The 13,452-nt window shown below is 29.5% G+C and overlaps 1 protein-coding gene across 8 annotated transcripts in view; it reads right to left on the bottom strand.

Annotated features, from left to right (window-relative positions):
* The window catches only part of Amph (amphiphysin), a 195,322-nt gene that overhangs the window by 23,280 nt on the left and 158,590 nt on the right, over window positions 1-13,452 (bottom strand). For 6 of the 8 annotated variants that reach the window (XM_075313139.1, XM_075313138.1, XM_075313143.1 and 3 more), the window contains exons 3-6: window positions 4,851-4,986; window positions 4,574-4,764; window positions 4,165-4,440; window positions 158-251 (exon numbers count right to left, since the gene is read on the bottom strand). In XM_075313139.1, coding sequence (XP_075169254.1) covers window positions 158-251; window positions 4,165-4,440; window positions 4,574-4,764; window positions 4,851-4,986 — 697 coding nt within the window. The remainder of the gene's footprint in view (window positions 1-157; window positions 252-4,164; window positions 4,441-4,573; window positions 4,765-4,850; window positions 4,987-13,452) is intronic. The other 2 variants (XM_075313141.1, XM_075313145.1) reach the window with 1 other exon arrangement.

Genomic DNA, 13,452 nt, shown 5'->3' with positions numbered 1-13,452 from the left:
TTTTGCTGGGTCTGCCTACGAGATACTCAGGCACAAGTCTATATACGGAAAATTTAAGGATCTAGAATCCACTTTACTAAACATATTATTATTATTATTATTTTGATAATGTCATAAGCGATGTACTATTCGAATAAGTTACATACTTTTTACTTACATGTTACTTTTCTCAGAGTATTTGAGCCGCGTTGTGATTCTGTAGCCAATTTGTCAACAATAGCTTCAAGTTCCGAGTAGATCTGTAATAAACCCTTATTTATTAATAATAATAATTAAATATAAAACCAAAGAAATTACGAAATTAAATGAAATCAACATTGAGTGAATCTTCCCTATGGGATTGGGGACACGGTTGCCACAATTGGCAGAATTCTACCAAAAATAGTAGATTTATTACCGTTTGGTAGATTGGTAGAATTTTTGATGTTTTGCTAAATTTCGACAAAATATTCCTCTCCAACTAAGATTCCAAAAATTTGAGAATATTTTACCAAACAACAAAATCTTATTTTGTCAAAAAAAAATTTATAGACAATTTTGAAAAAATTTTATTTATATATAAAAAATTAAATTTTGACAAAATTTTCTACAGAAATAAATTTTTGTAAAATTTGACAAATATAGAATTAAAATGTGTATAACATTTTCTATAGAAATAAAATAAAAAAAATTACACAGAAATAAATTTTAATCAAAATTTCTATTAAACTTAAATTTTAAGAAAATTTTCTATAGAAATAAAATTTTGACAAAATTTTCCATAGCAAAAAAAAAACAAAAAAAAAATTAACAAAATTTCCTATAGAAATAAAACTTAAAAAAATAAATTTTACAGAAATAAAATGTTGAAGAAATTCTCTATAGAAATAAAATTTTCTACAGAAATAAAATTTTGACAAAATTTTCTATAGAAATAAAATTTTGACAAAATTTTCTATAGAAATAAAATTTTAACAAAATTTGCTATAAATAAAATTATGACAAAATTTTCAATAGAAATGAAATTTTGACAAAATTTTCTACATAAATAAAATTTTAACCAAATTTTCTACAGAAATAAAATTTTCACAAAATTTTCTATAGCAAAAAATGTTCACAAAATTTTCTATCGAAATAAATTTTGACAAAATTTTCTATAGAAATAAAATTGTTGTTGTTTTTTATTGCAGCTTAAAACCATACATTGACTAAACTACAAGTGTAGCTTAACCAACAGAGGAAAAGAATGTTTGTCAAATTTATTTGGGCAAAGCCCTATAGACTGCAAGATGGTTGGATGGACGCACGTTTCGGAATTACCACATTCCTCATCAGCATCCTCTACTTGCAGCAAAACTATCAACCAATTATCAGAATAAATTCAGACAGTTTATTAAACCCAACAAAAACCACACTTGAACCCTCCGAAAAAAGGTTTTACATTGATAGCCGGCTTATGCCGAAATAAATTCGAAACAAACATATCTCTTTTCCTATGCCACTGTCAAATCATCGATTTGAATTCACAAATAAAATAAAATTTTGACAAAATTGACGAAAAATAATCTATAAAAATAAAATTGTTATATTTTGGAATTTTGACAAATTTTGAATTTTTTATTGAAATAAAATTTTGACAAAATTTTCTGTAGAAATAAAATTTTGGGAAAATTTTCTATAGAAATAAATTTTTTTGGAAAAATTTCTATAGAAATATATTTTTGGGAGAGTTTTCTATAGAAATACAATTTTGGGAAAATTTTCTGTAGAAATATAATTTTGACAAAATTTTTTACATTTTTTACAGAAATAAAATTTTTACAAAATTTTCTATACAAATAAAATGTTCTATATCAATAAAATATAAGAAAAAAATCTGTAAAATAAAATTGTCATATTTTTGTATTTTGACAAATTTTGAAGTTTCCATAGAAACAAAATTTTGACAAAATTTTCTATAGAAATAAAATTTTCTATAGAAATAAAATTTTGACAAAATTTTCTATAGAAATAAAATTTTGACAAAATTTTCTATAGAAATAAAATTTTGTTGTTGTTTTTTATTGCAGTTTAAAACCATACAGTGACTAAACTACAAGTGTAGCTTAATCAACAGAGGAAAATAATGTTTGTCAAATTTATTTGGGCAAAGCCCTATAGACTGCAAGATGGTTGGATGGACGCACGTTTCGGAATTACTACATTCCTCATCAGCATCCTCTACTTGCAGCAAAACTATCAACCAATTATCAGAATAAATTCAGGCAGTTTATTAAACCCAACAAAAACCACACTTGAACCTTCCGAAAAAAGGTTTTGAATGATAGCCGGCTTATGCCGAAATAAATTCGAAACAAACATATAAAATTCGAAACAAAATAAAATTTTGACAAAATTTTCTATAGAAATAAAATTTTGACAAAATTTTCTGTAGAAATAACATTTTGGGAAAATTTTCTATACAAATAAAATTTTCGGAAAATTTTTTATAGAAATTAAAATTTTCGGAAAATTTTCTATAGAAATATTTTTTTTTTTGAAAATTTTCTATACAAATATATTTTTGGGAGAGTTTTCTATAGAAATACAATTTTGGGAAAATTTTCTGTAGAAATATAATTTTGACAAAATTTTTACATGAATAAAATGTTGAAAAAATTTCTATAGAAATAAAATATTTACAAAATTTTCTATACAAATAAAATGTTCTATATCAATATAATTGAAGAAAAAAATCTATAAATAAAATTGTCATATTTTTGTATTTTGACAAATTTTGAATTTTCTATAGAAACAAAATGTTGACAAAATTTTCTATAGAAATAACATTTTCTATAGAAATAAAATTTTGGCAAAATTCTCTATAGAAATAAAATTTTGACAAAATTCTCTATAGAAATAAAATTTTGACAAAATTTTCGATAGAAATAAAATTTTGACAAAATTTTCAATAGAAATGAAATTTTGACAAAATTTTCTATATAAATAAAATTTTAACCAAATTTTCTATAGAAATAAAATTTTGACAAAATTTTCTATAGAAATAAAATTTTGACAAAATTTTCTATAGAAATAAAATTTTGACGAAATCTATAAAATAAAGTTTTCATACTTTTGAATTTTGAATTTTTTATAGAAATAAAATTTTGACAAAATTTTTCGGTAGAAATAAAATTTTGGGAAAATTTTCTATACATATAAAATTTTCGGAAAATTTTCTATAGAAATAAAATTTTTTGAAATTTTTCTATAGAAATAAAATTTTGGGAAAATTTTCTATAGAAATAAAATTTTTTGGAAAATTTTCTATAGAAATATATTTTTGGTAGAGTTTTCTATAGAAATACAATTTTGGGAAAATTTTCAATGGAAATATAATTTTGACAAAATGTTTTAAATGAATAAAATGTTGAAATAAATAAATTTTTTATAAAATGTTATATACAAATAAAATTTTGATAAAATTTTCTATATCAATAAAATTGAAGAAAAAATCTATAAAATAAAATTGTCATATGTTTGTATTTTGAAAAATTTTGACAAAATTTTCTATAGAAACAAAATTTTGACAAAATTTTCTATACAAATAAAATTTAACAAAATTTTCTATAGAAATAAAATTTTGACAAAATAAAATTGTTTGTTTGGTAGTTTTTTTAGTAAAATTGTCTCCAAATTTTTGGTAGATTATTTTTGGCTTGAGTGGCAACCGTGATTTAATTAAATTTAGACAAAATTGTCTACAGAAATAAAATTTAGACAAAAATTGTCTACAGAAATAAAATTTAAACAAAATATTCTATAAAAATGAATTTTTGACAAAATTTTCTACAGAAATGAAATTTTCACAAAATTTTCTATAGAAATAAAATGTTGACAAAATTTTCTACAAAAATAAAATTTTGAAAAAAATTTCATTAGAAATAAAACATTGACAACAATTTTTATAGAAATAAAATTTTGACAATATTTTCTATAGAAATGAAATTTTGACAATAAAATTTTGACAAATTTTTCTACAGCAATAAAATTTCAAAAACAAAAATTGACTTTTTGAATTTTGACAAATTTTAAAATTTCTATAAAACTAACATTTTGATAAAACTTTCTAGGGCAATAAATATTTAGCCTCACAAAAATATATGTTTCAGTATATAAGTCAATGATTTTGCGGGGAGAACTTACCTTAGCCGTTTCATTGTGGAAAACTTGTTCTGTGGCAAATAGAGTTTGCAAATTGGTAACCAAAAACAATATTCTCGATTCGTACAATGCTGGAAGTTCATCATGCAATTCCGTATTCAAAAGTTCATATGTGCGACGAGCTTCTTCAAGTTGTTCACGTCCCTTGGTCAATTTGACATCATCTTTACGTTTATTGGCATTGGCTTGTAGACTTTGGAAAGAATGACGTTGGCCATCATAATCGATGAGTTTTCTGTTGCGCTTTTCGACTTTTTTCTATGGAAACGAAAAAAAAAATCAATAAAAAAATTTATTTTTTTCCTGATTGGAATTTGGCATGAAGCCAATGGCTATTTATGTTAAGTTCCTCATTTATTTTCTTCTTTTAATAATTTTTTTACTATCCTACCTTCATTTCGGGGAATTGTCCTGTGTAAGTATTCAAGGGTATCAATACTTGGTCAGCCAGTTTGTGGGAGAAATCTTGCCATAATGATTCGGATGATTGGACTTGTGCACTTAAAGCGTCATAACCACTCCATTGGGGTTCATATATTTCAAAGATGGCATCCATCAATGATTTGGAGGCAATTTGTGCAGCTAAAATCGGGGACATCAAATAGGGTGTTTGTAAATGTAAATTTTTAAAATTTCCAAAAAATTATATCACTAAATTCGTATATTACCTCTTATACATCTAATGTAATTATTGAATTCTTTTTGTAATCTATTGGCATTTTGTTGTTGGCGATTGAAATTGTTCAAATGATCATCAAAGATTTCATCTGCAGTCCGATCAACTTTACCTAAGTTTTGTAAAATCTAAAAATAAAATAGAGAAATATATATAAATTAGCGAAAATTCCATTGTAGTTTATTTATGTATATTTTAAAAGTTTCAAAATATTTTCTTTTATTTAAAAATCATAAAAATTTAGATACAAAGTAATTTTTATGGAAGTCCCCCAAGATCTTCACCCAAAACAAGAAAACACAAAAATAATGTGTTCTCCAAATTTTATAACAAATGGGCAAAAATATTTTAACATGGAATTTTACTATTTCTATGACCACAATAATAATAATTTTTTGGCATTGTTTTGTATTCATATGAAAACTCGTCATTTCACTTCCATCCTACTAATCTTTGCACAATGGGATGTATATAGGTGTAAAGTTATGTATTCATTTTTTTTTAATAATTAATAAGAGTGTATTTTTTATTCAATGATATGTGAATCGTAGAAGTTCTATCACTTTAACTTTGAAAATCAGACAGGATAAAAGTGGTGAGGTATGAGTCAGGGGAAAAATTCCCAAATGCCATGGGAGATTGTGTACATGGTCACGAGTCTGTAAGCAGAAGTATTATCAGCGATCTATATAAACATAATAAAACTACCCAGCAACAAAAAATTTCGAAGTTGTTCTAAAGGCACAACTTTAAAAGCCCTTCCTAAACTGTCCTCCCAAAGATGTTCTTTATTTTAACTACCCAGGCAGTTCTTTCAATTCATTTTTTTATAACTCGCTGTTTTCATATTCTTAAAATTAATTTTAATTTTAACTTTTTTGTTTCAAATAGGCTGAAAACAGAGTAAGAAGTAATAAAATGGTACAAACTATTTCAAATATCCCAAAACAATGTTTTTGGGAGTGGTCACGAATTAAAGCCCTTTTCGCTCTAGGACGCTTAGTTTAGGAGATATGAGCAAAAGAAGTTTTTCATATAAAAAATTCAATTTTTTTAGGATTTTGGATTTTTCGAATTTTTGGGGGTGGTCACAAATTAAAGTCCTTTTCGCTCTAGCACGCATAGTTTAGGAGATATGGCCAAAAGAAGTGTTTCATATAAAAATTTCAATTTTTTTTTAGGATTTTGGTGGATTTTTCAATTTTGTTGGGGGTGGTTACGAATTGAACTCTTTTCGCTCTAGGACGCATAGTTCAGGCGATATGGGCAAAAGAAGTTTTTCATATAAAAATTTCAATTTTTTTAGGATTTTGGACTTTTCGATTTTTTGGGGGTGGTCACGAATTAAAGTCCTTTTCGCTCTGGGACGCTTAGTTAAGGAGAAATGGGAAAAAGAAGTTTTTCATATAAAAATTTCAATTTTTTTAGGATTTGGGTGGATTTTTCAATTTTTTGAGGGTGGTCACGAATTAAAGTCCTTTTCGCTCGCTTAGTTAAGGAGATATGGGCAAAAGAAGTTTTTCATATAAAAATTTCAATTTTTTTTAGGATTTGGGTAGAGTTTTCAATTTTTTGGGTGTGGTCACGAATTAAAGTCCTTTTCGCTCTAGGGCGCATAGTTTAGGAGATATGGGCAAAAGAAGTTTTTCATATAAAAATTTCAATTTTTTTAGGATTTGGGTGGATTTTTCAATTTTTTGGGGGTGGTCACGAATTAAAGTCCTTTTCGCTCTAGGACGCTTACTTAAGGAGATATGGGCAAAAGAAGTTTTTCATATAAAAATTTCAATTTTTTTAGGATTTGGGGGGATTTTTCAATTTTTTGGGGGTGGTCACGAATTAAACTCCTTTTCGCTCTAGGACGCATAGTTTAGGAGATATGAGCAAAAGAAGTTTTTCATATAAAAATTTCAATTTTGTAGGATTTGGGTGGATTTGCGAATTGTTGCAAATATTTTAGGTCAAACGTTTCAGACAAACATTAGAAAAAAAATTATTTGGCAAGATATCACAAAATGTTTTAATTCTCATCCAAAACACTGAATTCCGATCACATCTTGATAATGAGAAGTGATGCAAATTCAGTGCAACGGCAGTTGACAAACCCATGTTAAATTCATCGCATCTGCACCAATTTTACACCACTTCCGGATCCCTACAGAACATTTTCATTATTTTTTTTTAGCGATGCGTTTTTTGCTGGATATTAGAGGTGATGATGCACATGCGTAATAAAATACATCCTTGATATGGTTTGCCCGCAACCTTTCGTACACTGAAAAAATATTTACGAGCTATTAAAGATTACGCGACCTAAATTTTCGAACGTGCAATTTGTAAAATATTAAGAACAAATTTCTGGAAAGAGCCAAGGAGTTGCTTCGCTTGCACGAAAGTGGCCAGTCACCGAATTCGAATTTGGTGTTCTCCGATGAGAAACCATTCCAAATTAAGAAGTTTGTGAAGAAATTTACTTGCCAAAGAGGTCAGTTTACCACTAGAACTCAGGCGCCCCAATAAGTAATTTTGTGTGCCTCCGTAACGACGACAATGGCTGTTCGCCGCTCGTATTCATTGACATTGGCTATATGTCCTAAAGACAGTATTGAAGCCTTGGGTAGACAAACTTTTCAGCCACAGACCAACAGCACTGGTTTTTTCGGCAGTTTGAAGGCCATAATTCATGCCAAAGGTACATGATTGTAAAATTGTATGTTCAATAAAACATGTATATACGGCCGTAAGTTCGGCCAGGCCGAAGCTTATGTACCCTCCACCATTGATTGCGTAGAAACTTCTACTGAAGCCGATGGCAAGGTATCTTAAAACTTGCTAATACCGTAATATATACCACATAGTCCATACGTGGTATATATTAAACTAGAAAAGGCCGATTAAATACGTATATAATTAAGTTTAAAGTTTCTATAGAAATAAAATTTTGACAAAATAAAATTTTGACAACATTTTCTATAGAAGTAAAATTTGGAGAAAAAAAAATCTATAGAAATAAATTTTCTATAGAAATAAAATTTTGATAAAATTTTCTATAGAAATAAAATTTTGGCAAAATTTTCTATAGAAATAAAATTTTGACAAAATTTTCTATACAAATAAAATTTTGACATTTTCTATAGAAGTAAAATTTTGACAAAATTTTCTATAGAAATAAAATTTGGAAAAAATTTTCTATAGAAATAAAATTTTGACAAAATTTTCTATAGAAATAAAATGTTGACAAAATTTTCTATAGAAATAACATTTTGACAATGTTTTCTATAAAAATAAAATTTTGGTAGATTATTTTTGACTCGAGTGGCAACCATGATTATGAACCGATATGGACCAATTTTTGTGTGGTTGGGGATCGGCTATATATAACTATAGACCGATATGGACCAATTTTGGTATGGTTATTAGCGGCCTTATACTAACACCACGTTGCAAATTTCAACCGGATCGGATGAATTTTGCTCCTCCAAGAGGCTCCGGAGATCAAATCTGGGGAACGGTTTATATGAGGGCTATATATAATTATGGACCGATATCGACCAATTCTTGCGTGTTTATTAGAGACCACATTCTAACACCATGTTCCAAATTTCAGCCGGATCGGATGAATTTTGCTCCTCCAAGAGGCTCCGGAGGACAAATCTGGGGATCGATTTATATGGGGGCTATATATAATTATGGACCGATATGGACCAATTCTTGCATGGTTGTTAGAGACCATATACTAACACCACGTACCAAATTTCAACCGGATCGGATGAATTTTGCTCCCCTAAGAGGCTCCGGAGGTCAAATCTGGGGATCGGCTTATATGGGGGCTATATATAGTTATGGGTCGATGTGGACCAATTTTTGCATGGTCATTAGAGAACATATACCAACACCATGTACCAAATTTCAGCTGGATCGGATAAAATTTGCTTCTCTTAGAGGCTCCGCAAGCCAAATCGGGGGATCGGTTTATATGGGGGCTATATATAATTATGGACCGATGTGGACCAATTTTTGCATGGTTGTTAGAGACCATATACTAACACCATGTACCAAATTTCAGTCGGATCGGATGCAATTTGCTTCTCTTAGAGCAATCGCAAGCCAAATTTGGGGGTCCGTTTATATGGGGGCTATACGTAAAAGTGGACCGATATGGCCCATTTGCAATACCATCCGACCTACATCAATAACAACTACTTGTGCCAAGTTTCAAGTCGATAGCTTGTTTCGTTCGGAAGTTAGCGTGATTTCAACAGACGGACGGACGGACGGACGGACATGCTCAGATCGACTCAGAATTTCACCACGACCCAGAATATATATACTTTATGGGGTCTTAGAGCAATATTTCGATGTGTTACAAACGGAGGGTATAAAAATATATATCACTTTACATTGTTGCATTACATATCTGTCACCTTTAGATGATACCAAAGAAAAAGAAACAGGGAAAGATAGAATAATCAATTACAAACGAAACGCTAGAAATGATGGGAGGGAGAATTTTCAAAAAATGGTCTCTTTATAAAACAGTTACATACTCGTATGCGCTTAATGTCATATTACATACACTGTCTATATATATATTTTATATTATCTCAACGGCGTCAGTAAGATTAAGGGAGATGTGTTAATCTCAGAGGACTAAATACTGCACGCCCTCACACAAACGGTCATGAGTTCGATCCCAGTTTCAACCGAATATAAAAATGCGATGTTTTACTTCCATGCAGTAATACTGGTGATATTTCTGAATGATTCTTAGTGGCAAATATAGGCTGTCACTATACTTTACCTATTCTATACTCTAGTGAAACCACTTTTCAATAAGAAATTTTAAAAGTGATGAACGACCATACATTGGGTAATTTTTATCCCATTGTGCAACATCCATGGGGAGAATTGAACACATGGAGCAGCCTTTATTTGCTCTAGCAAAAATGCCGGCCCAAGTGTATGAGTGCGTGCGTTTTGCCAGCAAAACGAACGGAGACGAAGGTAAGGCATTTTTATATTTTTGCGCTAAATTTAAAAACAAACAGAAAACGTTAAATAAATAAATATAGTACACTTTCGTAGTCATAGATTTGGGCGAGCTGTTCTGTACTGGTCTGGTCTACAAATTGAACGGAACTCTGATCTGCTTGCATATATTATAGAAGCAAATATTTTTTCAAATGATACTCAACGCAAGACGAACCAAAAAATTAAAAAAAAATGTTTCTATTACTAGAGAAATACTGTGTTTCTTTTCGTGTGAGAAAACAAACATGAGGGAAAGGTGGGACTTTCAAGAGGAATACTGAAATTTAAAAGCTAAATGTATAGCAAAGCTTTCAATAAAAGAGAACATTTGTACAAATATGTTATTTATTTGAAAATTTTTAAAATTTTTAGTATAAATAAAGTTTTATCTCACTATTTTTGACAAATATTTATATCATATCGCAAATGTTTTCGATTTTCCAAACAAAAAGAGTTAACAAATAAAACTTTATTTTTTTAGAAATTATTACAATATTTATTCGAGCTTATTGGACAGGAAGATTAAGGGAATTGATATTATTAAGTTACTGAAAAGAAAATGCCAAATGCCCATCTCGCAAGCCTGACTATATGTTACATATATGTTTCAGTGTTGGCCACTACACATTTCCATAGTCTTTAGCGAGATCTGACCGGGTGAGATGCTTTAATTTGGGTCTTTTATGTTAATTTCTTATGAAATGTACATACGAGAATTATACTTCCCAAATTTAACCATTTTTTCACCACCAATGTGCATTTATTCGTATAACTTACAATCCCTCAATCTTATTTTAATTTTTTTTTGTGTAAAAAAGTCTTTTTTTTGCAACCACATTTTGTTCAAATGTAGAATTTTGATTATTCATAATTTATCTAAATGCTAAAATGTTAAAATTCTATTCTCTGTTCAAAATTTCTAAAATTTCGGAGGGAAATTTTGTGCTCCGTGGTCATATGAGTCTAAGTCGGGCGAAAGATATATATGGGAGCTATATCCAAATATGAAGCGATTTCGACCGAATTTGGCATACATAGCTAGAATGTTAAGTCTACTCCATGTGCCAAATTCCACGGTGGTTACAACAGGTTGGCTGATTAGTCCCTGGTCTGATACATAGATGGCGTCGCTAGTATTAAATGCACTATTCAGTCCATTGTGATACCAGCATTACTGAGGTGGGATAATCCACCGCTGAAAAACTTTTTGGTGTTCGGTCGAAGCATGAATCGAACCCACGACCTTGTGTATGCAAGGCGGGCATGCTAACCATTGCACCACGGTGGCTCCGTGACGCAATGGAAACTAATTTGCGTAAAAACTTGTTTAGTTACAAAAATGTGAGGTGTTTTAAAAATTTTTGTTTATCCGGAGTCCGAGTAGAGCAAAATTTTTACGACTGCGACTCCAGAAAAATCTTCAGACTTCGACTCCGATTCCACAGTCCTGGCTGGAACATTACTTCTCAGCCAATTTGTAACCTCTTTTATTGCTAATATTTCAGTCTGAAAAACACTACAGTGATTAGGTAATCTTTTCGCTATTCGAAGTTCCAGGTCTTTAGAATATACTCCGAAATCCACTTGTCCATCCAATTTGAAGCCATCTGTGTAGAAATCTATATAACGTTTATTCTCCGGTTAATGTGTGCACCACGCCTCACTGTTACGAATTAGAGTTTAAAACTTATACTTTGGCTCAGAATCAATACCAAAATCATTTGTGTAAAGACAAAACCTTTGGAACCGGGCAAGCGGCTTTTCAGTGTATTCTACATTTTATTCTATTTCCATTAATAATGACCATTTTTATAAATTATATTACAAATTATTCCTTATGTAAGACATAATGATAATACGGATTGCTATCTCCTTCATGATTTCAAGATAAGATTTCATATAAAACAACGTAATATGTGTATAAAGGAAAATTCTCAATTTTATGTCGTTACTATAACCAAAGCTATGATAGCAAACGATGTGTTTGCGATTAACATATTTGCTTAAATTGGAAAGATAAATAAGTTGGCAAAGTATACAGATACCAATAGCTCATCAAGCCAACAAAAAATAATGTCATTAATGGGGTCCAACGTCTCTAAAAACAGAAACAAAAATACAGAAGTAATTTCCATGGTATCACTTGTTAGAATGATTTGTCAACTACCTGCAATTTTAACAATAACAATAACAAAAAATTAATTCAAGATATTTTCGTTGTGAATCAATTTTGACTGAAATTCCTAACTGATGTCAGAGTATATAAGCTGTATTACAAATACACGCAAAGAAAAAAAAATAACGTTTGGAAAACGTGTACCGAAAACGTTTTTCTTTTGTTAGAGTTTTTTGAATTGCTTCGAAAATTTTAAACTTTTATCACCAAAAAAATTCGTTTGTTACAAAATTTTTATTTTTTCAATAAAAAAAGTTATTTTTGAAACAACAACACAGTTCATTTCGTTTATATCAAACACTGTTCTTTTCTGGCTTTAGGTCTTTAATAAGACACATTTTACAGTTCAAAATTTAATATACTACAATGTAATGTTGAACATTTTTTCGGAATCTTCCGAACATATCTGGAATATATGTAAAAAAAAACTTTGGTCGAAGCAGGGATCGAACTCACGACCCTTGGCATGCCAGTCGGAGGTAGAAAGATGTGAGGGAAAATGCAATTAGCAAGAAAACAATGTTTTTTTTTTTTTGAGTTAGTCTCTATGAAATTGTTTTTACATCCTAGAAAAGAATAAACGTTTATCACAAAAAGTATATACTTTTCTTCCAAATACACTTCCTTACAGCGAAAAGCAAATGAGAAACGAACTTTGTTTGTCTAAAATTTCGTTTGGGAGGAAAGAATTATTTTTTTGCGTGTATATAGTTTACAATTTGGTTAGCTAAGTTTGCTTAAACAGAGGATAAGAAGAAGAACAATAGGAAATTTTCAATCTATTGAAAGGCTTTTCAAAATTCAATACATCAAAGAATTTATTTGAAAATATATTCAAAGATTTCTTTTTGTTTTTCCTAAAAACGAATGTATAACATAGAATGCAAGAATAAAGGCAAGAAAATCATCAAAACCAAAAAAAAAAATACTCGTAATCTGTAAGAAGACAACACTTTTGATCCGAATGATATAGAAATAAAAGCGATTAGGTTACAAAAAAAGCAAAAGGAAGAATTTCAAATCGAGTTCAGCAAAATGTTGCTGCTGCAATACTTAAACGAGATACTTAAAACTATTACAAGGTTATTATGTAGTTCTTTTATGCGGGCATCTTTAAAGTATGAGGTAGTCTATTTTACCTCCATTACAACCAATGATTTGCAATCTCAATTTTACTCTCACACACTCATCACATTGCTATCCTTCGCACAGTGGGACTGAAGAAAAACTGTTTGGGAATAATATCATCACCAGCATTACTGTGAGAAACTTTTTGGTGTTCGGCCGAAACTGAAGTTTTTTTAGATTCAATTGTATCAAATAGGATCCCTCAATTTTTCTTCACAAAAAGTGACAAAATGGTAGATTTTTTCTGTTTGGAAGATTG

Source organism: Haematobia irritans, chromosome 5, assembly GCF_050003625.1.
Source record: "Haematobia irritans isolate KBUSLIRL chromosome 5, ASM5000362v1, whole genome shotgun sequence".
NCBI classification, from domain to species: domain Eukaryota; kingdom Metazoa; phylum Arthropoda; class Insecta; order Diptera; family Muscidae; genus Haematobia; species Haematobia irritans.
This window is presented reverse-complemented; position numbering and strand designations above follow the sequence as displayed.